Raw genomic sequence first — 27,802 nt, forward strand, 5'->3', positions numbered from 1 at the left:
ACCATTTCCGGTGACCTTCTCCCTTACCTCACCTCGCTCATCAACTCATCCCTGACCGCTGGCTACGTCCCTTCCGTCTTCAAGAGAGCGAGAGTTGCACCCCTTCTGAAAAAACCTACACTCGATCGCTCCGATGTCAACAACTACAGACCAGTATCCCTTCTTTCTTTTCTCTCCAAAACTCTTGAACGTGCCGTCCTTGGCCAGCTCTCCCGCTATCTCTCTCAGAATGACCTTCTTGATCCAAATCAGTCAGGTTTCAAGACTAGTCATTCAACTGAGACTGCTCTTCTCTGTATCACGGAGGCGCTCCGCACTGCTAAAGCTAACTCTCTCTCCTCTGCTCTCATCCTTCTAGACCTATCGGCTGCCTTCGATACTGTGAACCATCAGATCCTCCTCTCCACCCTCTCCGAGTTGGGCATCTCCGGCGCGGCCCATGCTTGGATTGCGTCCTACCTGACAGGTCGCTCCTACCAGGTGGCGTGGCGAGAATCTGTCTCCTCACCACGCGCTCTCACCACTGGTGTCCCCCAGGGCTCTGTTCTAGGCCCTCTCCTATTCTCGCTATACACCAAGTCACTTGGCTCTGTCATAACCTCACATGGTCTCTCCTATCATTGCTATGCAGACGACACACAATTAATCTTCTCCTTTCCCCCCTCTGATGACCAGGTGGCGAATCGCATCTCTGCATGTCTGGCAGACATATCAGTGTGGATGACGGATCACCACCTCAAGCTGAACCTCGGCAAGACGGAGCTGCTCTTCCTCCCGGGGAAGGACTGCCCGTTCCATGATCTCGCCATCACGGTTGACAACTCCATCGTGTCCTCCTCCCAGAGCGCTAAGAACCTTGGCGTGATCCTGGACAACACCCTGTCGTTCTCAACTAACATCAAGGCGGTGGCCCGTTCCTGTAGGTTCATGCTCTACAACATCCGCAGAGTACGACCCTGCCTCACACAGGAAGCGGCGCAGGTCCTAATCCAGGCACTTGTCATCTCCCGTCTGGATTACTGCAACTCGCTGTTGGCTGGGCTCCCTGCCTGTGCCATTAAACCCCTACAACTCATCCAGAACGCCGCAGCCCGTCTGGTGTTCAACCTTCCCAAGTTCTCTCACGTCACCCCGCTCCTCCGCTCTCTCCACTGGCTTCCAGTTGAAGCTCGCATCCGCTACAAGACCATGGTGCTTGCCTACGGAGCTGTGAGGGGAACGGCACCTCAGTACCTCCAGGCTCTGACCAGGCCCTACACCCAAACAAGGGCACTGCGTTCATCCACCTCTGGCCTGCTCGCATCCCTACCACTGAGGAAGTACAGTTCCCGCTCAGCCCAGTCAAAACTGTTCGCTGCTCTGGCCCCCCAATGGTGGAACAAACTCCCTCACGACGCCAGGACAGCGGAGTCAATCACCACCTTCCGGAGACACCTGAAACCCCACCTCTTTAAGGAATACCTAGGATAGGATAAAGTAATCCTTCTCACCCCCCTTAAAAGATTTAGATGCACTATTGTAAAGTGGCTGTTCCACTGGATGTCATAAGATGAAAGCACCAATTTGTAAGTCGCTCTGGATAAGAGCGTCTGCTAAATGACTTAAATGTAAATGTAAATGTAATGTCAAATCTTGTTTTATTTATTTGGCGAAACAGAGTACACTAATGAACGGTTTTCAAACTGAGCTGCTGTTGATTGAGTGCCCATACTGTACCTGTTTTGACCCAGGTCTTCTCGGTGATGTTACATGGTAGATGCTCCCCTTCAGGACTGGTGGGGGTTGGTTCAGTTGTGGTCGGTCCAGGGGTTGTTCCTTTGGTGGTGGTGGGGATGGTCAAAGTGGTAGTCGGTGCAAATGTGGTTGTAGTGGGAGCGGTTGTGGTTGTGGTCGTGGTTTGGTCAGTTGTGGTTGCCATCACTGTGGTCTCTTGGAGTGTGGTCACTTCCTGTGTGGTCGTAGTAGTCCAGGTTGTGGTTGTAACAGCCTCTGTGGTCGTAGCTGTGGTGGTCTGGGGTGTCACAGTTGTGGTGGTCACGGTCAGGGGCGTGACGGTCGTGGTGGTCACAGTCGTGAGCTGTAGACTGTCATTGGTCACAGTGTCTGGTGTTGGGTTGGTGTGTGCTGCTGTGGTGGATGGTGTAGTGGTGTTGGTGTCAGCCCTTGCAGGTGTAGTGGTGTTCCATGTGTGAGTGGAGATAGGACTAGTCACATTGTCTGGGAGGGTGGCGTCACTCTCCCCCAATGTGGCCAGAGAGGACACTGGGACTGTAGGTAAATCTGGGTTCGCAGGCAAACTGCTGTCTCCCTCCTCTGCAATGAAAGAAGGAGCAGCTTTTAAAGGATTTCAAAAATCGGTTCATATCAGGTCATTCATATCAGGTGAAAAATGTCCCGTTTGGATGATGTCCCATAATGTGAGGATGAGGTCAGACCTGGAGAGGCAACATGATAGAGGGGATGGAGCAGTGAATGTGGGACTGAGCTGGACCGAAAGAAAATGGGATTTTGAGGGAATGAAGGTGCAGAGCATAATGATGATGACGATGATAATGATGAGGATGATGAGGATGATGATGATGATGATGACGACAACGCTGATGATGATGATGACAACGATGATGACAAGAAACCAATTGTTTTTTTCCTTCTACAACAAGATGGGTTTTGATTATTGTTTGATGACGTGTCCTACCTGGGCTGGTGTTTGAGGTGCTGTTGGTTACAGGTGCTAAAGACAAAGGGTCTGTTGTTCCTGCTGTTTGATTGTCACTGTTGATGGCTGAGGAGGAGGCTAAGGAGGAGGCATTAGCTAGCACTGATGGTTGCACAGGCTGCTCTCTGATGCTTTCTGCTGTCACCCCTGATGGGTCTGTTGGGTCCGTGGGTATGGCTGGAGGGGCCCGGGGCCCGTCCTCCACTGGCGTTGCCCTGGCAGAGAGGTTAGAGGGCATGGCTGGGTCCTGAGGCAGAGCCGCATGCCTTGATGACTCGTTGTAGTGCCCTTCATCTGGAAAACGAGGAGAGAGATGGGACTTAAACAGCAACCGAAAGCATGTAGATGCAGCATGGAAATGTAGAAAGAACACATTCCATATGGTTACCTCTCTCCCTCCCTCTCTCTCTCTCTCTCTCTCTCTCTCTCTCCCTCACACACACACACACGCACACGCACACACACACACACACACACACACACACACACACACACACACACACACACACACACACACACAGCACTCCATCATGTATCAACTAAAGTGACAGGATAGAAATGCAACAATCATTTAACCGTTTTTGAACACAAGAAAGCACAGCAAATGTGTTTATTCTTCCATGTGGTTGGTGGCACTGAGTCGGCAGTGCATGTAGTCAGGCACGGATAGAGGTTTACCTGTGCCTGAGTACCTGCCCCTTTGCCCTCTCACTCTCCAAGTGCTCTTTTGGGTATTGGTATCATTATTATTTTTGTTGTATACCATTTTTGTCGTTGGACCCAAATATCATTGTGATGTCGTAAAGTTCACCACCCCACCCCTAACCAGTCTGCCCTGCAGGGTACAGAGATTGTGTGCGCCCAGTATCCAAACATGCATGGCTTGAGAATTGACCGGTCGAGTGTGTGTAGCAAGCTATTTAGTTGAAATATCAACATTAGGCTACTACCAGAGCAGCATAACACTTGATTTAGGCTACATCAGCATCAATATTCAGTCTGGTTGGCCTACACACAGCAGCACTTCATCATTTGTTTCCTTATAGAATCATAGCAATGGGAAAGGTGCTGGAGGTGCTGCAACCCCCTGACGAATTTAAGTACATTTGCCAAAGTTATAGAATTAACTGCCGTATGTTAAAATATAAATGAAATCCTTCAGAACAGCCTACTACACCATGAGTAGACTTATAACATAGCCACAGAGGAGCCATAGCTTCTTTTAAAAAATGTCCTACCTGTGGATTGTGTGTAGCCCAATAAGAAGGCATAAGCCTAGGCCTGCAGTCGGGAACACGCAACAAATCTATCAGTGAACAGCATGCAGACAAAGCAGGCCTTTCACTAAATTTCTAATACAATCCAGGGAAAAGAGGTTGGAAAGCAAATGGCTCCTACTGAAAAGGGAAGACTATAATCTGTCTGCTGTAGACTACCAAAATATTCTCTTTAACATACAAATAGGCCCATTGAGCAAACATTGTTTTACAAAGCAAAACGAGAGAGATAGGCTTTTAGCACGAGTGCATCAGCCATCGGCGAGTGAGCTGCGCAACGTTAGGTATTTTAGTGAAACTGGAAAGCTTTTTTAGGACTCCTCATATTTTACAATGTGTGTCTCCAGACACCTAGGCGTAGGCTAATCTATTGATGGATTCAAGATGAGGTCCTTTTGATTGATCGCATATTCTCAGTTTGTTAGTGTCAAAGTAGCCTGTCGTAATCATTTGTGAGGTATTGAAAAAGGATTCTGTGAGGTATTAAAAAAGATTCTGTGAGGTATAAAAAAAGATTCTGTGAGGTATTGAAAAAAGATTCTGTGAGGTATTGAAAAAAGATTCTGTGAGGTATTACTGTGAGGTATTAAAAAGATTCTGTGAGGTATTAAAAAAGATTCTGTGAGGTATTAAAAAAGATTCTGTGAGGTATTAAAAAAGATTCTGTGAGGTATTAAAAAAGATTCTGTGAGGTATTAAAAAAGAGGCTCACAGGTAGTTTAACCACCATACACTCAAATTCCACACAAGCCACTAGCCAGCCAGCCAGCCAGCCATAAATCATGAGTTAGAAGGTTATGAATATTAGGATATATCATAAAATTATTATTTAAGAGCACTGAAGCTAAATAGCAATCAGTAAAACAAATATTTAACGAGCTAACGAGCAGATTTACATCAATCATCAACAATTTTGAACACCTGCCCCCTGAAAGGTCTGTGCACGGCCCTGCATGCAGTGACGTGGGCTGGTGTAGATAAAATGGCCAAATTCTTGTCCCAGTCCACCCCTGGCTTCACTGACATACAAGGACGGTTTCCAATAGACCATTCCCTTAATGTCAAACAGAAGTTAACCAGAACGTGGTTACCATGTTCTTAGAATATTTAACATTAATGTTCCTGTCACGTTTCATGGAAACGTTGCAAAAGCATACCTGCGTTTATTATGGGTTAGGAGACTATTCCATCAACGTCCCACCAAACATACACAGTACATGGTTGCCATGTTCTCAGAATATAAGATACTAATGTTCCAGGCGTGTTTCATGGGAAGGTTGCTGGAACATACGTGTCCAGTTTTCTGAGGGTTAGCCACCTAGAGTCGATTGACGCACCCGTGCATCACACGGTGGTACAATTTTGAATATCGAATAGCCCCCTGTATGTTTACGCAAGAGAATTAGCATTTCTTGCAGTGGCTGCAGCTCAATCACCTCTGTCCGCCAATACAACGTTTGTGCCTATTCCATAACATGGGGCTTGTAAAAGAGGTGTTTTTCTACACGTGAGAGGATCGGGACAAGAGAATGGTCACAAAATCGTCTGTATAAACAATAATCTCGCTCTACGACATCCACAAGCTTTACTGCAATCGTCTGAACTCTCTGCCACGGACGTTCTCATTTCGAGGGGAGTCTGCTCACAAAACCGACTATCCAGACCGAACCGTTTGAGCTATAAGACACCAATATCAAAAGGGGAGTCTCTCACAAACACAAAGGTGTCGGTTGTTTTGCTCTATGAAGCACACAAGCTTCACAGGAGTGAAGGCACAACGTCCATAGGGGGTAAAAAGTGCCATGAATAAAGTGACCAAACTTGTGTCTAAATTGTATCTATTGTATCTCAGATATAGGACAGACATTTCAAAACCTTATTTATGATACATTATTGGACTGTCTGTTTTGCCATGTACAAATGTGTTACTCAATGCATTTCTATGGGCTATAATGGTAAAGGACAAAATCAGTGTTTCATCAAATATTTTTTTATATGCAGTACCAGTCAAAGGTTTGGACACACCTACTCATTCCAGGGTTTATCTTTCTTTCTTTTTTTTTTACTGTTTTCTACATTGTAGAATAATAGTGAAGACATCAAAACTATGAAATAACACATATGGAATCATGTGGTGACAAAAAATTTAAACAAATCAAAATATATTTTATATTCTTCAAAGTAGCCACCCTTTGCCTTGATGACAGCTTTGCACACTCTTTGCATTCTCTCAACCAACTTCATAAGGTAGTCAACTGGAATGCATTTCAATTAACAGTTGTGCCTTGTTAAAAGTTAATTTGTGGAATTGATTTCCTTCATAATGCATTTGAGTCAATCAGTTGTGTTGTGAAAAGGCAGTGGTGGTATACAGAAGACAGTCACTACTAAAGGACACCAATAAGAAGAAGAGACTTGCTTGGGCCAAGAAACACGAGCAATGGACATTAGACCGGTGGAAATCTGTCCAAATGTGAGATTTTTGGTTCCAACTGCCATGTCTTTGTGAGACGCAGAGTAGGTGAACGGATGACTTCCTCGTGTGTGGTTCCCACCGTGAAGCATGGAGGAAGAGGTGTGATGGTGTGGGGATGATTTGTTTAGAATTTGCTTAGTGGGATGAGTTGGACCGCAGAGTGAAGGAAAAGCAGCCAACAAGTGCTCAGCATATGTGGGAACTCCTTGGAAAAGCATTCTAGGTGAAGCTGGTTGAGAAAATGCCAAGAGTGTGCAAAGCTGTCATCAAGGCAAAGGGTGGCTCCTTTAAAGAATTAAAAATATCAAATATATTTTGATTTGTTGAACACTTTTTTGGTTACTACATGATTCCAAATGTGTTATTTAATAGTTTTGATGTCTTTACTATTAAAATAGTCAAAATAAAGAAAAACCCTTGAATGAGTAGGTGTGTCCAATCTTTTGACTGGTAATGTATATACTGTATATATTTTTGTTTTATGTACAAGGGTCCTAACATTCAAAATCAAATAGCTAAATGGTCCATTGTATGACCCTCTTAAAACAATTCCATATGTTAGCTAGGTTTTGCTTCTGGACAGGCCGAACAAGCACATGACCTAGAGAGATCCCTTATTGGGACAGTGGTTAAGGTGTTTGTCATTGATGCTGGTGGCCTGGGTTCGACACCTGCTAGTGGAGTCACACTACTCTCACATTCTTAGCAACATACGTTAGTGTCATTACTTGGCAACATTTACAACACCCTCATCTGGTCTAATTAAAATCAGTTCCTCATTGAAAGATGAGAATCTGTAGAATTCTACTTTCAGCGCAAATAATATCCACTACCTCTCATAACTGATGAGTATTTATCCATTCTGAATAGCTGAGCATCTCTCCATCGTCTTCTTGAAATGCACTTTGAAGTAAATCTCAGCTCTCCTAAAAGTACACTCAAGAAAAACTGTTTTATTGATTATAGTGATTCAGGAGTAACATTAAGACTGGGTAAATTGCCCCAACATTTAGACCACTACACAGAAATGTTCCTGCAATGTTCCCATGAAACGTGTCTACAACATTAATATCTTATATTCTGAGAACATGGTAACCATGTACTGTGTATGCTTGGTGGGACGCTGATAGAATACTATCCTAACCCTCAGAAAACTGGACACAGGAATGTTCTTGCAGCATCCAATGAAATGTGTCTAGAATATTAATATAGGATATTCTGAGAATATGGCAACCATGTTCTGGGTAAGTTCTGTTTGACATTTAGGGAACATTCTCCTAACTCTAGTTCCAAAACATGCAAAATAGGTTCTCAGAGTTTTGCTTACATACATAGAATGTTCACCTAACTAACTGAGAACTGGACACTGAAACATCTAGGCACCATTACGGCTAACATTACAAAAACATTCTCTCTCTCCCTAGAATTGTTAGCTGGGAAGGCAGGAACACGTTAATTCTCCATTTGACTCATCAATCCCAGAGGCCTGATGATGACATCCTGACTGTCCCCCTATGTTTCTCATCAACATCGTCTCTCTCTATAACCACATCTTGAAAGCATGAAATATTGTTCTCCAAAACGCAGCCTGGCAGTGCCCCCTGTCAACAACATGAGTGGTACGGGGAGAGGCCGACGTCAAAACTATGGAGCAGAACATTTGAGGATACAAACACTTCTTAGTCATCCAGGAGCAGTATTATGAAACCGTGACAGAGGGAAAATAATCTTAATAAGTAGGTCACTTATGTTTTGTTCAGGATGAGCATAGGGAATTAATTTAGATGCTCTCAAGTACATATCTGGGGCACACATAAGCAGCTGCTGTGATTTAAAAACATATAATCTCAACCTACGAGGGAAAGCTAGTGCGTTGAATCAGTGCTGATACGGTTTGTGGTGTTTTCAAAGACATCTTTCCTCAGTACAAGTGAACGATGAGGAATGGGCAGCTAGCAGGGTTTATTGCCTTCTATAAGGGAAACGATTAAATACTGGCAGACCTCCAGAGCGCATTTGTACTTCCGTACCGAGCACATGCTTCCCCCACACTCTAAATCTATTCATCGGAGGATTGTTTAATTAAAAGGAAGGATTTCCGAACCAGGCTGGCTTTGTACAGTACAACCAGGCCTGTGCTTTACATCCCCAGGATGCAAGCCCACTGTCTTCCATTAACACTACCTACTGGACTGTTCATCTCAAACAATGAGTCTAGCAGGAACTAGCATCGCTTAATCCTACAAAAAACTCAGATGAACCAATCATTTAAAGCCCTACATGAATATATATATATATATATATATATATATATATATATATATATATATATATATATATATATATATATATATATATATATATGACAACGAGTTTGTACGTTCTTAATAGCAAACATGATCAGGAGATATTTATCCTAAAAGACCCTATTTGCTCAGCAGTGAGAGTGTGACAGTATTTGGTGTCTTCAAGACAGGACACACTGAAGACCTCTCCTGTATCTATCCTATCCCCCCACAGAAAGCCACCTGCTCTAACAGGGGGCAACATAAGGGCCCTCCCTCAGCAGCACTGAGAGATCACTGAGAGGCTGAGCCATGGCAGTAGACAGCAAAGCTCCTCCATTGGGCTCCTATGACAACACATGGCAGCTCCAGCCGTCCTGGGACTCATGAAGAACCTCTGCCCATTCAAAACAGTGAGCCATTGGGGCAGGAAAGAGGGACGCGTGGAGAAACACAGTGCACCACCATCCAAGGCGCAGGTGGTGAGGAGGGGGCCTTTGGGAAGTGTCCAACTGAAATTAAACCCATTGCGACAGTGTGGTGTGCTTTCCATGGAGTGACACCTTTCCAACAGGATGTACAGATACACACTTCCTGAAACTATTCATAGTGTCCATCTGTCTCTCTGGGTTGAATATTGGATCTGGAGAGTAAGTCACACTTCTACAGTACTTTTCAGGAAGACTACAGGACCCAAATGCAACAATTAACCTTGAAAAGGATGATTAGAGCAATTTATTCCACAAGCAGAACACAGGAAACGTGAATATGAAAAAAACAAAAATAGGTATCACATTGTATTGTACTTAGCAAAATTGCACACATCTAAAACTCAAAAGTGTGCAAAGCTGTCATCAAGGCAAAGGGTGGCTATTTTAAGTATCTCAAATATACTGGCTATTTTAAGCTATCTCAAATATAAAATATATTTTGATTTGTTTAACACTTTTTTCGTTACTACATGATTCTGTATGTGTCATTTCATAGATTTGATGTCTTCACTATAGAAATTTGTACAAATAAAGAAAAACCCTTGAATGGCTAGGTGTCCTAAAACTTTTGACCGGTAGTGTATGTGAATGTCTGCAGAAATTGGTCATAAAATTTGATCTTCATCTAAGTCACAACAATAGACAAACACAGTGTGCTTTAAACTAATAACACACAAATGATTGTATTTTCTTGTCTATATTGAATACAAAATGTAAACATTCATAGTGTAGGTTGTAAAAAGTATGTGAACCCCTAGACTAACGACTTCTCCAAAAGCTCATTGGAGTCAGGAGTCAGCTAACCTGGAGTCCAATCACTGAGACGAGATTGGCGATGTTGGTTAGAGCTGCCTTGCCCTATAAAAACACCCACAAAATTAGAGTTTGCTATTCACAAGAAGCATTGCCTGATGTGAACCATGCCTCTAACAAAAGAGATCTCAGGACACCTAAGATTAAGAATTGTGACTTACATAAAGCAGGAAAGGGTATCTCTAAAAGCCTTGATGTTCATTAGTCCACGGTAAGACAAATTGTCTATAAATGGAGAAAGTTCAGCACTGTTGCTACTCTCCCTAGGAGTGACTGTCCTGCAAAGATGACTGCAAGAGCACGGCGCAGAATGCTCAATGAGGTTAAGAATAATCCTAGTGTCAGCTAAAGACTTACAGAAATCTCTGGAACATGCAAACATCTCTGTTGACGAGTCTACGATACATAAAACACTAAACAAGACTGGTGTTCATGGGAGGACACCACGGAAGAAGCCATTGCTGTCCAAGAAAACATTACTGCACATCTGAAGTTTGCAAAAGTGCACCTGGATGTTCCACAGAGCTACTGGCAAAATATTCTGTGGACAGATGAAACTACCGTTGAGTTGTTTGGAAGGAACACACAACACTGTGTGTGGAGAAAAAAAGGCACAGCACACCAACATCAAAACCTCATCCCAACTGTAAAGTATGGTGGAGGGAGCATCATGTTTTGGGGCTGCTTTGCTGCTATTAGTTTAAGCAGACTGTTTGTCTATTGTTGTGACCTAGATGAAGATCAGATCAAATTTGATGACCAATTTATGCAGAAATCCAGGTATTTCCAAAGGGTTCACATACTTTTTCTTGCCACTGTATGTCATCTCCCTGGTAGACAAGGCAGATAAGAAAAGGGAATCATCAAGTACGGACAGAGTGACAGCAGGGCTTGCAGATTTGAGCTCTAAAAGCTATATGAAAGTTCAGCTGATATTTCACTGTTTTGTTTGTCAAACTCAACAGAATATGGCTCCTATTTACCCTGTGGCACTGCACAGACACCTGCTAAGCACGGTCACACTGCAGCTCAGCATGCATCTTCAGTCACAGCATAGCAACAACATTGCCTTTTAAAGGTGGGGAGGTGGTTGAGAGGTCTAGCCGCAATAAAGAGATGCTCTGCGTTTTTGACACCACACACCAAAAAGCAAGTCCTGCAGGCTCTAGTTTTGTCTAATCTTGATTATTGTCCAGTCGTGTGGTCCAGTGCTGCAAGGAAAGACCTAGTTAAGCTGAGCGGCACGTTTTGCTCTTAATTGTAATCAGAGGGCTGATATAAATACTATTGCATGCCAGTCTCTCTTGGCTAAGTGTTGAGGAGAGACTGACTGCATCACTTCTTCTTTTATTAAGACACTTTAAGGTGTTGAAAATCCCAAATGGTTTGCATGGTCTACTTACACACAGCTCTGACACACACACTTATCCCACCAGACATGCCACCAGGGGGTCTTTTCACAGTCCCCAAATCCAGAACAAATTCAAGAAAGCGTACAGTATTATATAGAGCCCTTATTGCATGGAACTTCCTTCCATCTCATATTGATCAAATAAACAGTAAATCTGGTTTAAAAAAAACAGATAAAGCAACACCTCGCGGCACAACGCCTCTCCCCTATTTGACCTAGATAGTTTGTGTGTATGCATTAATATGTAGGCTACGTGTACCTTTTTTTAAAAAATGTATGTAGTTCTGTCCTTGAGCTGTTCTTGTCTATTTATGTTCTGTATTATGTCATTCTGTATTATGTTTCATGTTTTGTGTTGGACCCCAGGAAGAGTAGCTGCTGCTTTTGCAACAGCTAATGGGGATCCTAATAAAATACCAAATACCAAAAGGCTGTTGTTGCATCTGATTCAATGGAATTCTATTCACAGTAATTCAATAGTACTGTTACTAGTGGTCATTCAATATTACTAATCAGCAGAATCAAAGCAAACAACCTAGGCTACTGTAATTGCATGCACACACAAAAAAAATGTAAGCTAGTGCCACTGTCTCCCAGGTAAGACATTACCATAAATGACGATCTGAAGAAATATATTTTTGTGTTCCATTTCAGACTGGGAAGAAAACGCACACCAATTATTCTCATGATAGAAGCAAGGTATTAAGTTATGGCAGTAAACCCTACAGCACACTAACTCATAGAAATGCCAACCTAAAGTCAAATCAGAGCCTGAGTTTTGCACAGCTTATGATTAAGGAGAGTATTAAACATTTTTCGAAAGTTGAAAAAAAAAGCCAATGAAGTGATGTTGTGACAGTGAAAAAAAAAGATTCAGCTGCAGAATAAACTAAGTGCCATATTCTGTTTGATCTCTTGTTGGAGCCCAGGCCCTGTGTGTGTGACCCATATTGCAGTAATCACACTCCTGGGTCCTGGGAGAATATGATGGACATACTCTGGCACTTCAGTTATCACACACGTTAAAGCCACAGTCTGCAATATATGCTACTGCCTACAATATTTCCCAAACAATTCATGATTGATTAAAGTGGCCAGTGATTTCATAGACTTGAAATCACTGGCCACTTTAATAATGGAACACCAGTCACTTTAATAATATACTCTATTCTATTCTACTGTATTTTAGTCTATGCTGTTCCGACATCGCTCGTCCAAATATTCATATATGCTTAATTCCATTCCTTTACTTTAGATTTGTGTGTATTGTGGGTATTGTGTGTATTGTGGGTATTGTGTGTATTGTGGGTATTGTGTGTATTGTGGGTATTGTTGTGAAATTGTTAGTCATTACTTGTTAGATATTACTGCTCTGTTGGGGCTAAAAAACAGAAGCATTTCACTACACCCGCAATAACATCTGCTAAACATGTGTATGCGACCAATACAATTTGATTTGATACGGTGCCTTCAGAAAGTATTCATACCCCTTGACTTATTACACATTTTGTTGTGTTACAGCCTGAATTCAAAATGGATTAAATGTTTGTTTTTTCTCATCCATCTACACACAATCCCTCAAAATGACAAAGTGAAAACATGTTTTTAGAAATTTAAAGCCGTGAGTCTTTCTGGGTAAGTCTCTAAGAGCTTTCCACACCTGGATTAAGCAACATTTGCCCATTATTCTTAAAAAAATTGGTTGTTGATAATCGCTACGCAACTATTTTCAGGTCTTGCTATATACTTTCAAGTAGATTTACTGTAAATTAAAAACTGTAACTAAGCCACTCAGGAACATTCACTGTCTTTTTGGTAAGCAACCACTGTAGATTTGGCTTTGTGTTTTCAGGTTATTGTCCTACTGAAAGGTGAATTCATCTCCCAGTGTCTGGTGGAAAGCAGACGGAATCAGGTTTTCTTCTAGGATTTTAACTGTGCTTAGCTCCATTCCATTTTGTTTTTATCCTGAAAAACTCCCCGGTCCTTAACGATTGATTACAAGCATACCCATAACATAATGCAGCTACCACTATGCTTGAAAATAAAATATGGAGAATGGTACTCAGTAATGTGTTGTATTGGATTTACCCCAAACATAACGCTTTGTGTTCAGGACAAAAAAGTTAATTTACTCGATACCATCTACTGCATCTTGCCTATGCCGTTCTGTACCATCACTCATTCATATATCTTTATGTACATATTCTTCATCCCTTCACACTTGTGTGTGTGTATAAGGTAGTTGTTGTGAAATTGTTAGGTTAGATTACGCGTTGGTTATTACTGCATTGTCAGAACTAGAAGCACAAGCATTTTGCTACACTCGCATTAACATCTGCTAACCATGTGTATGTGTATGTGACAAATACAATTTGATTTGATTTACATTTTTTCAGTATTACTTTAGTTCCTTGTTGCAAACAGGATGCATGTTTTGGAACATTTTTATTCCGTACCGGCTTCCTTCTTTTCCCTCTGTCAATTAGGTTAGTATTGTGGAGTAACTACAATGTTGTTGATCCATTCTCAGTTTTCAGCCATTAAACTCTGTAACTGTTTTAAAGTCACCATTGGCCTTATGGTTAAATCCCTGAGCGGTATCTTTCCCCCTTGGCAACTGAGTTAGGAAGGACGCCTGTATTTGTGTAGTGACTGGGTGTATTGATACAGCATTCAAAGTGAAATTAATAACATGAATATCTTCACCACGCGCAAAGGGATATTCAATGTCTGCTTTTTTATTTTTACCCATCTACTGATAGGTGCCCAACCTTGCGAGGCATTGGAAATTGTGTTTAGGTCAGTGAATCAATTTCAAATTCAGGCTGTGACAAAAATACCCATAGATTCTCTAAGAATATAAGTTATAAGTTATAGCTTAGTACAACTGTGTTATCATAACTCAAGATCACAAAAAACAACAACTAATAAGCCTACTTGTTAAACTTCTAACCACAAACTAAAAGGATTTGGTGTTAAAGAGCCTGGAAATTGATTTCATTGGAGGAATAAACACGTAACTAGCACATTGCACACACATGAAGAATGCCTTCCAAATGTGATAAACAAAACTAGGTTGTGATGTCAATGATGCAGATGGATAGCAGCTCATCTGTGTAGGCATTACTTGGTCCCATGTGACTAGACAAGACAATCATGTGACCATTTCCTGGCTCGGGGTATGTCAAGGCAGTCTAGCAAAAACAGAGTGAGGGTGAGACATTATGAGCCACGACAATTTTAAAAGTGGTCACGTAAGGAGATACTGAGAGAGTGGAAATTATGCAGATGACAATCTGGCCATATGGTGATCAGGCAGGCAGCAATGAAGAATCCACTAAGTGAGCTGCACTGAGGAGAGAGGCTCTTTTGACTATGTCTACTGCATGCCTTTGATTTGGAGGGGAAAGACACTGTTGGGAGAACTCTAGTCTAGCACTGTAGCTCATGAAAAACAACACAGAGGGGGACACAGCAAACAGCATTATAGTACATTGCCCTAAATCCACCTTGGCAAACAAACATATCCTGATCCTGCCACACTGGCTTTCTACAACAAACCTGATGGCTTGCGGGACAGTGATAATGAATGGCGACAAAGATGGATGGAGCGTGGATTTCAGCAGGCCTTGTTCGTTTTGTATTCTGAGTCTGGCTCAGTCTGGCTCTGCAGCCTTCTCCTTTGGTTAGCATCACAGCAGCCAGGGACTGAAATATTGAGAGCTTTCTAAGCTCCTGCAAGGGAGAGCATGTGAGATTCCTTCACCTGAGTGCATCCTAAGAAACACATGCTTCAAGCTTCAAGTCCCAGGGATGCAGCAGGCAAATCACAACGCTATTAAAAGTGGATGAGTGTCTTGCTCCTCCAGTACCACCCTGCAAAAGAGCAGCGATAATTTTTCCCCCTCATATCTGAGGAGTCGAAACCGACCTCAGGGTACCAGAAGTAAGACATAGACACTGGGAAAGTTAGTTTCACTCTGCATTAGTTCTTGTTGAATTGTTCTTTGTAGCCTACTGATCCTCAGACAGACAATATCATGTCCACGTGAGTAAGTCTCACTCATAAATATAAGACCAACACTAAAGACAACCCACTTAATTTCCAAATACTATCAGAAGCAACGTACGGCCTTTTGACAAAACAAGATACTGACATGATTGGTGTTGGCAAACACATTACTGATCATACAAAAATATAACTTTTCATTCAAAAATATATGTAATTTATACAATTCAATACGCCAATTTGAAAACTCAGTTGCTTACACTAGCCTTCTATAAGACCAATTTGAAAACTCAGTTGCTTACACTAGCCTTCTATAAGACCAATTTGAAAACTCAGTTTCTTACACTAGCCTTCTATAAGACCAATTTGAAAACTCAGTTGCTTACACTAGCCTTCTATAAGACCAATTTGAAAACTCAGTTGCTTACACTAGCCTTCTATAAGACCAATTTGTATATTAAGAATATTTTTTCAGTACAGATTTTTTTTTAAAGGTGTTAAGAACATTTCTTATAGCTTCTCTCAAATTCAGATCGTGTGATGAATTCACAGTTATTTCACTACAGTATGATCAACTGTCAGAACTGGCACTGAGGGTAGTTCGAAATTAGGAAAGTCAGTCACCTGACCTTTTGTAGCTAAGGTGACAAATGCACGCACACATGCACACTGGCAGGCATGTACACACACACACACACACACACACACACACACACACACACACACACACACACACACACACACACACACACACACACACACACACACACACACACACACACAGTACACTTGCAGGCATGTACACAAACCATATTATGTATTATGAATTCCTATTGATTCAAATGGCCAAACACAGACAGTAAATCATAAAAGCCCCTAGCAACAGCCTATCCCAGGGAAGCAGAAGCACTTCAATTGATAAGACTTTTAACATGAAAGTATGCATTGATTTTTCATAACAAATGCCAAAACTGCTGCAGGACCACGTGACGCCACTTGTCCAATGAGGAACCACTAGCCATGCTTTGCCCTTCCTTGTCCCCTACCGTGGCTCAATACATAATAATAAAAGCCATTTAGCAGACACTTCTATCCAAAGCGACTTATAACAATGCGTGCATACATTTTACATGCGGGTGGTCCTGGGAATCAAACCCACTAACCTGGCATTACAGGCTCCATGCTCTACCAACTGAGCTACAAAGGACTCTGATTCATAACCTACTGTAGTGGGAGACTTGCAGGCACATATGGTGTGAGCACAGAAGCGATTTCATCATTGTTTCTGGGAATCAGAAGCATTAACCTGACAGAGGCCACCACATGATCGCCTGACTTTTCAACCCCTCTTAGGAAACACATTTGTTAAATGGCTCTGATTCCATTGCATATAGTATTCATTAGAAGGCCAAGACTCTTGTCTGTCCTTTCCCGTTACATAATAGACACAGTCATACAACACACAGTGAGAAGCATCTTTGCAGCTTTTCGCCAGTTGAGGATACAGCAAGTGGGTTCTAAACGGACGCTGAAGTTGGAGGGAAGAATATTTCTAAGATTCCAAACTCATTGGGGTTGTGCCAACCAGGTTTCATTCGCTTTACCTTCAGGGTATACAGCACAACATTTTTTACATGCAAATTCCAAATACCTTTACAGCCCTATATCTAAGCTGTGCCAAATAAATAACTACACAGCGCTTCTGTATGGCAGTGCTGACATGAATCAAAGCAGTTATTTTCTGTTCCTGTTTCAGTTTCTTTTGAGTTTGACCTGCTGATCTGCTCAGGTCTAAGGTGAGGCCAGCCAGACAGCCCTGCCCTTTGTGTTTCTCTCTTTAGTCAGCGCTGAAGCCTCCCAGGCCAACACAAAGTGAAGACTGCTGCTACATAGCAGGCAGCATCTATTAAGGCCGTCACACAGCCGTCACTGTGAGCGATGACGAGAGGGCGCTCTAACACATTGTGAGTTCAGAAAATGCTCAAGGAGACGGAGACATAAATCCATTCTTCACTCAATCTTGAGGGACTTGATGAAATGTTCATGCAAGTCAAGAGCATTCACTGGCTGTGATTTTTACTGAAACATTTCTGTTACCTAATGTGTTGGTTTTGGGGTCAACGCTATTCCCCAAGGAAAGAAATGACAAAACACTGTGTCTATGAATATGGACAATCTCTGGGGACGTCTAAGCTTGTCAGATACAGATTACATGTCACTCAGAATTACAGCTTTTAAAAAGGGGACACAGTAGCTGGACTTACAGCTGCTGTGCAGACTCCAAAATACAGACATTTGGAAAACACACATACGCACACACAGTATAATATACTAACATGTATTTATGTAATAACATGTATTACCCACGGATACATTATATTGTGCATATATAATTAAATCTTTTGCATCAAGGTTTACACTTCATTACAACAACAAAAAACACAAACTGTGTTCCGAACATACTCTCATGTTCAGAACACAATATAGAATTCCCCATAGATTGGGAAATAAGTACTATACCTAATTGGGATTAGAAATCAAATTAGCCAACAAGATCATCCCAACCACATGATTTGTAGAGGCTCGTCATGCATAATGTATTTAATGTACAAGGGAAATATCTATTTAAGATCTGACACAGTGAGAGGGGCTCTAGCAATGCATAATTAACTTTCACAGCACAGGCAATCACCCTAATGAAGCACAGCAGAGTGCATGGGGCAAGGTGCTGTACAGGCCATTTTTGAGGCCGATCTATTAAAAAGACTAAGTATCCAAGCAACCCAACTATTCATCCAAATTGTGGGCATCTTATTATGGGGTTGAATAAGGCCAGTGTTTCCCACACCAATACTGATACAGCAGCAAGACATGACCACATCATGGACAGCCTGGTTAAAGAAATGTGAAAGGTCTAGTTGTGTGTAATGGAAGAACAACACTGGAAAGAAAATGGAGCACAAAATTCAGTGTTTTCTTGTGAAGAAATGCTTATAGGCCTAGGCATGCACTGAACTGTATCTCCAAAATGCCTGTTGATGCCGTTGAGCAGTGTGAAATCCTATCTTCCGTCATTTACACAAAGAAGCAATTTGTTTGCACGTACTATTCGAATCACACAGCATTTCTAATCAATTTTAAACTATTGTCTAAAAGCAGACAGAAATTGGAGCATGTACTGGTTATTCAGATGCTATAGGGCAGGCTATATACAGCCCAGTCTGGAAAAAAAAGCGTTAGACAGATCAGTTCCCATGGCAACAAGGCACAGTGGGCTCCATGTTGACTCAAAGGAACAGCTCAACCCCCCCCCCCCGGGGGAAATACAGGAAAAAACACCTCATTCTCAAAATGGTACGTGGATCTAGCCCTCCCTGGACCACAGCCAAACGCCAAATTCCAAATATTGTTTCATGAATGGAGGAATAGGGGTATATTATGGCAATCTGAGAGGACCTGAAAGTGTATAGGTCAGGCCCATGGCTAAGTCACGAGCTGTTTTTCCTACTTGAAGGAACAATGAGATGAAAACAGCTACCCATGGTTAAATTATAGGCTAATAAACATCAGGTTCAAATCACAGAGGATAAGAAAAAACGAAAACCAATTTAGGCTAGTGGCTAGTTTTAGCTTCTTATGACAGCATTATAAATAATGAGTATGAACGTTTCACGAGTTGTGTTCTTTAAAAAAAATCTATATTGTGAATAACCTCCACAAATGTTGCCAACACCGTCGATCAAGTAAGTTAGTATGGATATTATTAAAAGCGCGCTTCTGCGCGCACGTTGCAGTATTGACCGCACACAGGCATGCCACCCCAGGCACAAAGGCCACTCCAGCGGTTATTTTACTAATTCGAAAGAGTGTCTGGGAGGCTGCATTATAGAAAATCAACATTCATATTGATTTAGGGACGTTCAATAGCTTGAATGTGTCTGCGACAGATAACACGGCTAGTGGGACATTTAGATCATGCAAAAATAGGCGCAATGTCATCATTTACGCACAATAAACCACTACTACCCAAATTGTTTGAATATAACAAAAATGATAATGTGGATTTGTAAAGTGCCCTCCACATAGGCTACATTGCAAGTGGCCAATGAAGACCAATTAGTTTGTCCTACCAAAATCAAGAAAAATATTACTCGAACAGGTTGTCATCAACCAAATAAGTCTTACCATCAGCAGCTAGGACCGACGGCATTAAAAGCAAAACCATTCCAACGGATAAAATACATTTAGTCCACATTCGATTCAGCCCCAGTGTTTTTCCGTTTTTCTGGAAACATAAGGTGGATCCCATCCCCATACCTATCCATTCAATCGAACCAAGCGCGCGAGCATTGTTTATTCCGCTGGCGATCAAATCATCGAGGCTGTTACACGCATGTTTTGAAGCCATTTGTTTATCCTTGATACATCTAACAGTCTTAATCTTGTAAAATACATTTGATCAATCCTTCACTGCGGACAATGAGAGGTTCTGCGTAAGCCCGTCTCTCCCAGAGGTTGACACAAAACGGCAGCATTGACACTTGTGTGTAATGCGTCTGTAGGGCACACTCCATGCACCACGTCGACCTGCTAGCGCGTAATAAGCTATTATCTGCGAAAAATTAAAGATGCACACATATCCATAGTAGTGAGTTCAGTCACCGACGAAACAAACGTCTCCCATTGAAAAAAAAACCGAACTGATAAATCATACGACACCGTCAGAATTTTTACTTTCAAACCCGTCATTTCACGCCAGTGACGCCAGCATTGACTGCTAAAAATATTTGGCATTCTCAGTGAGACGACCGCTTCTGGGTATAGATGGCAAACCAAACTAATAAGTCATCAATAGTAAACCAACTGGAAAACGCTAATTCTATCACCAATTTGATTTGCATGAATTCAAATTGAGCTTCAAAAATGACAGGTTGTCACCAGGGGGCAGCCAGGGCGGGCCAATGGTATCGCATACATAAGTGATGAGACATTTGAGATCTGGGTTTGTGAACAGCATTGCATGTTATTTAAAAAATGGCCTGGTTTCAAAATGACAGCTTATATTAACATGTCTGCTATTATTTAGAACACTCCAGGCATTAGCTGAGGAACATGGTGTCATCTACATCACTATGATTTACCATGCCCTATACTGTACATGGTCAATGCAATCAAAATACAGGTAGTGCTCTTCTACTCTGCTTGCACAGGGTGGTGCTATTGGCTTCGACCCGTTTCATCTACTGTATTGTACCGCATCTGAAAATGGACAAACTAAAATACAAGTTAGTAAAGCAAATACCTTATGCTAAACTGGGGTAACACAGTGACAAACAAGATGGCTGAAGCAATATCATTTTTTTTTTATTCAAAGTGAATCTTGACAATAGTACACCAATTCTTAATTTGACACTCGCCAATATTCACCAGGAAAACCCGCTTTTTATGACAAAGTACATAAGGCTTGGTCACATTGAAATCACTGAGAACTAGAGAGAAATACGACCGCAAACTGTAAAAGACATTACATCCAAAATAATAAATTGTCCCAGTCCTCATAATGTATATATATATATATTGCACAGTGCATTTGCTACATGGCAAACTAGTGTAGCATAAAATCAAAAGCAAACAAAATCATAAAGCCACAAAAACTACACATTAAACCAGTAACAGTTCCAATTTCACAATCAAGTCTATATGCTGTGTTGTTTAGATACCGTATATTATCCAATAAATTGAAGTGAAATACAACTTGTGCTAACAGTGAAATTACTGCAAAAAAGATCCAAAGCAATGAAACAAAGTGGTAAGGATTGGAAGGTTAATACAGTAGAATACAAAAGACCCTGAATGAATCATATAGGAAGTCATAAAACAATACAATTGCAGTATATGTGACAACTTTGGACCTAATATTTACGTGGGATGTTAAAGCAAATACCAACAAGTGATACATCAAAACTAAGGCTGCTATATGGATGTTGATCATATACACAGAACAGAATTCTCTGTAGCCAATCGAAAACTAAAACAAAACTACATTTTGTCAAGTCCGCAAACCATATGTTCAACTCCACAAACCATATGTTCAACTCCACATATACATTCACATTGTATGTAAAGCTTTGCATTTGTGCATGTCCAATAAGAGATAAACTGTGTCTTGGGTGAAGAGTGTAAAAAAATATTCCCTGACTAAGAATAACATTTGTATTTTTATATTCTGTAGAAAAGCTTTATGGATTCAGACCATATGGTCTAAGGTTGCGCATTGGGGTTGCGTGATCTGAAGATAGAAGCCAGCACCCATAAGAGCTTCTCAGAGAGAAGAATGCATTGGATTTGTCAGCTCTATTATACTGTACACGAGTCCAAAAGCAGAATGCTTTCTCACTTGTTGGCAAACATGTAAAACATATTTGGATTTGGAGACAGAAGTCCTGAAATAACAAGATGCTGCTTAATCCTAACATCCCGCCGCTTGGATGTGTAATACTCTATTCTGTTGAGGAGCGTCCACGTCTGACTCTACTGCCACCCCTCTGCGGGAGAGGGGACTGCCTAGGGGTCAGGGAGTTATCGACCAACAGTTATTCTCTGGACCACATATCTAAAAAGGCACTAGGTTGTAGACAGTCAGAATGACAAAAAAAAATGCATCCGTGTGTGTCTGGGGTTGTGGGGATAGTGAGTAAACAAATCTCTCAGTCCACAATGTAATGAGACTACAAAAGGAGTGGCAAGATTTGAAAGCGAAAAAGATCAGTCATTTGACAACCCCCTTGTTTGGATTAAAGATTGAAGAAAAATCCCACCCATTTGCCTCAGTCAATCAACTAGGAATAGGTCAGAATAATCTGTAGAAAATCTCTCTCAATCCACTTTAGATACAAAAAGTGGGTTTAGAACATTTTCTTAGGCTTAAAATAAATGCCTAGAAAAAAAATCATAGTCAAAGTCCACAGAGCACAGCAATTTCACAAAAACTGTGTGGGATTTTGCCTTATACTGAACCTGATAAGCATATGGAGAGTTAAATAAATTTGAACAAGTGCTTACTGATGCATTTCATAACAAATGTGTGTGTGAAGAAGGCCTCCCTGTAGCCCAATGTTTAGATAAGGACCAAATAGATGTGTTGCAGTAAATATATCTGCATGGTAATACAGATCTGTCAAAACAATGATAATGTGAGTAAGATGTAGGCTTTTGAGCGTGTTAACAGAACAATAACTGAAAATCAACACAAAATCGTCAACACATCAATTACTGTATGCAATGATGAACCCAACCTATATTTAATAAGATAAAATACTGATGCTATAGGCACACAAACAAAAAAAACAGAAAAAACCCAACAAAAACGCTAAATTCCATTACTTGCAATACAGTAGATACAATCGCACTTCAAAACGTCAAAGCAAATATACAGAGGCACTAACAAGTCTTAATGCCATTAAGTAAACTCTATACTAAAATAAAATCCACCTCTGTTATATGGTAATTAAAACTATACAAAAGTAAGAACACAGTAAGAACTAAGTTAATCATTTTGATGTGGCAATCAGTACATAGCTAGCAGCTTATCTATGATACATTCAATACATAATATATCATACAACTTGCCCAAAATGCTGAAAATAAAACCTCAAACCTTTTTAAAATATATTTCATCTCGATGACTCCAGAATACTTGAGGCCAACGGAAAAAGAGTAGCTACCTTGCTTAGGATATGAATTAGTCTTTGGTGCTGAAAGAGCATTTGAAAAGTAAGGAAAGACAAAAATCTAATGCTCATGCAAGCAATTAAAAACAAAATTCAAAATATATTTCCTCCCTGACGGAATGTAGAAAATAAGCACTAAGCAGTTGACGACGACAAATCTTTAAATGGAACAATGAAAGCAAATTGCACTCAACCAATACACCTTGTCAAGCACTACATAGTCCAGCAATTATACTGTAGGTTGATAAATGGGTATATCAAACACTGTATAGGTGTTCTGAAGATAATGAGATCATATTGTACCAAGAACCAACCAACTATTTGCATGTTTGTCGATAGTCAACGTTATGCCTCACATCAGTATTAATCTAAGAAAAAGGCTGTAAAAAACCATAACACAGCAAACCAGCGCCTAATATCTAGATTGTACTGCAGTTTCAAAAAAACAGTGTCAATACTGTTAGTAATTAAGTACTAAGTGACTAGAAATTGATTATCAAATATTAAAATCATTCAAATTGTGTTTTATGTACATTAGTTCATTTGGGAAAAGTCCAAACCAAATAAACATTTGCCACAGCAAAGCATGCTGGCGTCCTCTGGTAAAAGAAGCTCAACTACTCAAATATACAATGAGGCCAAATAAGCAAGACTTATTTGATTATCTGATAAGCATATCAGAGTAAAAATAATCTTCAAGTGCTGCAGTCCAGTACATTTATTTTTTATATATATATACACACGCGCGATAAGTAACATTAACAACCTCATATATTTAAGGCACTAGTAGGTGTGGGAACAAGTTACGATGCAGCAAGTCTCACAGTACACATAGAAAGAGTGACATCTAAGCATCTGTCAACGACTCGACTAAGTTATTTTGCCCATGCGACGTCATGCAGTGTGTGGAACAACCTTTTCAGACCACCGACGGTATCACACTGAAAACACAGAGGACATTAGCAAACAACACAGTAACACCTTTACACCACAATGAACCAACAAACGAACGGAGACAAACTTCTGCTGTCCTAGCACTGGAGACTGGGATGGCTTAATGAGTGATGTGATTAGCACACATGCTAGATAGAAGGCAATACAGAAAAACAGGAAAAGTGGGGGTTGAGAAAACGACCTCTAACCCCTCCATTTGACCCATTTCATAGAGAGAACCATTCGATCCAAATGACAAAGCAGAGCAAATGTGCAAAAACACATTAAAAGTGAGAATTTCTTAATCATTCACTGATTCATTCATTCTTTTTCCATTATGTTTTTTAAATTATATTTTTTAAAGCTAACGGTTTCAATTCTATTATCATCACCATCAACCAACATGATTTGTTAAAGTCAAAGGGGATTCTTTATCCGTCATAACATGAGAGATGACAGATGAAGGCCTTGGTTGTAGTTGTCACTGCTGGCTGCCCCTGCTGGCCCATGGCACTGGGTGGCTGGTTCTCAGATGTAAGGGTACTGGTTGAGTTTGGTGGGGCTGAGGGGAAAACCTGTATAGGCGGGAGAGGCGATGTAGGAGTGTGGTGGAAAGAGGGGTTTGTACTGGCCCTGGTGATGGATGGTGGGCGAGGGCAGCAGCCGGTGGTTGATGCCCATGGTCACCTGGTGGACAATGCCGTATGTGGGCTGCAGAATGGGCCGCTGGGCGCAGGGCGAGGCCAGAAGGTGGGCGACGGGCGCCGAGGGAGGGTAGGAGAGTAGGGCGGCCTGGGGGTGGTGTCCCGAGTTGTGGGTGGGGCTGCTGTGGGGGAGGGTGAAAGCATGGCCGTGCACCGTGGGAGGGATGTAAGCGTGCGGCCGCCGGTGCTGCCCATAGTTTCCGTTCCACTCCTTGTTGCAGGAGCCGTAATGCTGGACCTGAGGGTGGGCAGAGGAGAGGGAGAAACCGTTAGTTTGTAGTGGTGTCTAAATCGTTCTTGATAAGAGCACCTGCTAAATTACTAAAATGTCAACAAAGTAAAATGATGCAGGTAGAATTAGATTTGAATGACAAAACCTGGAAGACACCAGTAAGAAGGGGGGACTGACCTGGCCAAAGCCCAGGGGCTGCTGCTGGAACGCAGTTATCTTCTGTTGCTGCCGGGGATGGAGAGGTGTGGAGTGGTGGTTCAGTCGTCCGGGGGCGCAACGCCCTTTGGACTGGCACGAGATTTCGAAGACTGCAAGAGAAACCACAAAAGGGATCGGTAAGACTAACAGATAAGTTAAGTATTTTAATATATATGACTGGGTAAAACACCAATAAGGACCCACTGGAAACAAGAGCATGCTTTGCTAAAATAAACACAGAGAGAGAAACTTCGGCAGACAGAATTACAATTGCTCCTCCTTGCTGGTGGTAATAAAGCCCATTAGTAAGAGTAGGGCCGGTAAACAGCAGGTCGCTGGTTTGAATACCCAAGCAAATTAAGCTCCAGTACATCCTGTTTAATTTGCTCATCCTTGAGATGTTTCTGAAACTAGATTAGAGTCCACCTGTGGTAAATTCAATTGATTGAACATTAATTGGAAAAGGCACACACCTGTTTATATAAAGGACCCACAGTTGGCAGTGCATGTCAGAGCAAAAACCAAGCCATGAGGTCAAAGGAATTGTCCATAGAGCTCTGAGACAGGATTGTGTCGAGACACAGATCTGGGGAAAGGTACCAAAACATTTTGCAACATTGAAGGTCCCCAAGAACACAGTGGCCTCCATCATTCTTAAATGGAAGAAGTTTGGAACCACCAACACTCTTCCTAGAGCTAGCCGCCCGGCCAAACTAAGCAATTAGAGAAGGGCCTTAGTCAGGGAGGTGACCAAGAACCCGATGGTCACTCCGACAGTGCTCTAGAGTTCCTCTGGAGAACCTTCCAGAAGGACAACCATCTCTGCAGCACTCCATCAATCAGGGCTTTATGGTAGAGCGGCCAGACAGAAGCCACTCCTCAGTGAAAAGGCACATGACAACCCACTTGGAGTTTGCCAAAAGGCACCTAAAAACTCAGACCAAGAGAAACATGATAATCTGGTCTGATGAAAGCAAGATTTAACTCTTTGGCCTGAATGCCAAGTGTCACATCTGGAGAAAACCTTGCACAATCCCTACGGTGAAGCATGGTGGCAGCATCACGCTGTGGGGATGTTTTTCAGCAGGACGGACCAGGAGACGAGTCAAGATCCTTGAAGTTCTGAGCGCTCTGGAGCAGGTTCTCAAACTGGGGCAAAGATACACCTTCCACAGGACAACGACCCTAAGCACCCAGCAAAGACAACACGAGTGGCCTATGGGACAAGTCTCAATGTCTTTGAGTTACCCAGCCAGAGCCCGGACTTGAACACGACCGAACATCTCTGGAGACCTGAAAATTGCTGCGCAGCGACGCTCCCCATCAAACCTGAGGATCTGCAGAGAACAAATGTGAGAAACTCCCCAAATAATATTCTTATTAAATACTTTTTTTCTTTACATCGTTGAATGTGCTGACAACAAAATCACACAAAAATTATCAATCTAATTTATCAACCCATGGAGGTTTGGATTCACACTCAAAATGAAAGTGGAAAACCACACTACAGGCTGATCCAACTTTGATGTAATGTCCTTAAAACAAGTCCAAATGAGGCTCAGTAGTGTGTGTGGCCTCCACGTGCCTGTATGACCTCCCTACAACACCTGAGCATGCTCCTGATGAGGTGACGGATGGACTCCTGAGGGATCTCCTCCCAGACCTGGACTAAAGCATCTGCCAACTCCTGGACAGTCTGTGGTGCAAAGTGGCGTTGGTGGATGGAGCGAGACATGATGTTCCAGATGTGCTCAATTGGATTCAGGTCTGGGGAACGGGCGGGCCAGTCCATAGCATCAATGCCTTCCTCTTGCAGGAACTGCTGACACACTCCAGCCACATGAGGTCTAGCATGGTCTTGCATTAGGAGGAACCCAGGGCCAACCGCACCAGCATATGGTCTCACAAGGGGTCTGAGGATCTCATCTTGGTACCTAATGGCAGTCAGGCTACCTCTGGCGAGCACATGGAGGGCCGTACGGCCCCCTAAAGAAATGCCACCCCACACCATGACTGACCCACCGCCAAACCGGTCATGCTGGAGGATGTTGCAGGCAGCAGAACGTTCTCCACGGCGTCTCCAGACTCTGTCATGTCTGTCACGTGCTCAGTGTGAACCTGCTTTCATCTGTGAAGAGCACTGGGTGAAAAACATCCTGCACAGTGTTGGGCTGTAAGCACAACCCCCACCTGTGGACGTCGGGCCCTCATACCACCCTCTGCTGCCTGTGACTGGAACGAATTGCAAAAATCGCTGAAGTTGGAGACTTATCTCCCTCACCAACTTCAAACATCTGCTATCTGAGCAGCTAACCGATCGCTGCAGCTGTACATAGTCTATTGGTAAATAGCCCACCCATTTTCACCTACCTCATCCCCATACTGTATTTATTTACTTTTCTGCACACCAATATCTCTACCTGTACATGTCCATCTGATCATTTATCACTCCAGTGTTAATCTGCAAAATTTTAATTATTCGCCTACCTCCTCATGCCTTTTGCACACAATGTATATAGACTCC

General features: G+C 42.0%; 2 protein-coding genes across 4 annotated transcripts in view; both read right to left on the bottom strand.

Annotated features, from left to right (window-relative positions):
* Positions 1-20,177, bottom strand: part of LOC115109623 (UPF0606 protein KIAA1549L-like) — a 40,806-nt gene extending 20,629 nt beyond the window's left edge. For 2 of the 3 annotated variants that reach the window (XM_065009836.1, XM_029634774.2), the window contains exons 1-3: positions 19,667-20,176; positions 2,696-3,010; positions 1,717-2,313 (exon numbers count right to left, since the gene is read on the bottom strand). In XM_065009836.1, the coding sequence (XP_064865908.1) occupies positions 1,717-2,313; positions 2,696-3,010; positions 19,667-19,889 (1,135 nt within the window). In that variant the 5' untranslated portion in view covers positions 19,890-20,176. Of the gene's footprint in view, positions 1-1,716; positions 2,314-2,695; positions 3,011-19,666 lie in introns of all 3 variants that reach the window. The other variant, XM_065009835.1, reaches the window with a different exon arrangement.
* Positions 20,178-20,824: 647 nt separating this feature from the next.
* LOC115109624 (homeodomain-interacting protein kinase 3-like) overlaps positions 20,825-27,802 on the bottom strand; it is a 49,252-nt gene continuing 42,274 nt past the window's right edge. The window contains 2 exon segments of the mRNA XM_029634779.1: positions 20,825-25,086; positions 25,258-25,388. Of these exon segments, the coding sequence (XP_029490639.1) occupies positions 24,673-25,086; positions 25,258-25,388 (545 nt within the window). The 3' untranslated portion in view covers positions 20,825-24,672.

The sequence above is a fragment of the Oncorhynchus nerka genome, linkage group LG25 (assembly GCF_034236695.1).
Source record: "Oncorhynchus nerka isolate Pitt River linkage group LG25, Oner_Uvic_2.0, whole genome shotgun sequence".
Classification (NCBI taxonomy): Eukaryota; Metazoa; Chordata; class Actinopteri; order Salmoniformes; family Salmonidae; genus Oncorhynchus; species Oncorhynchus nerka.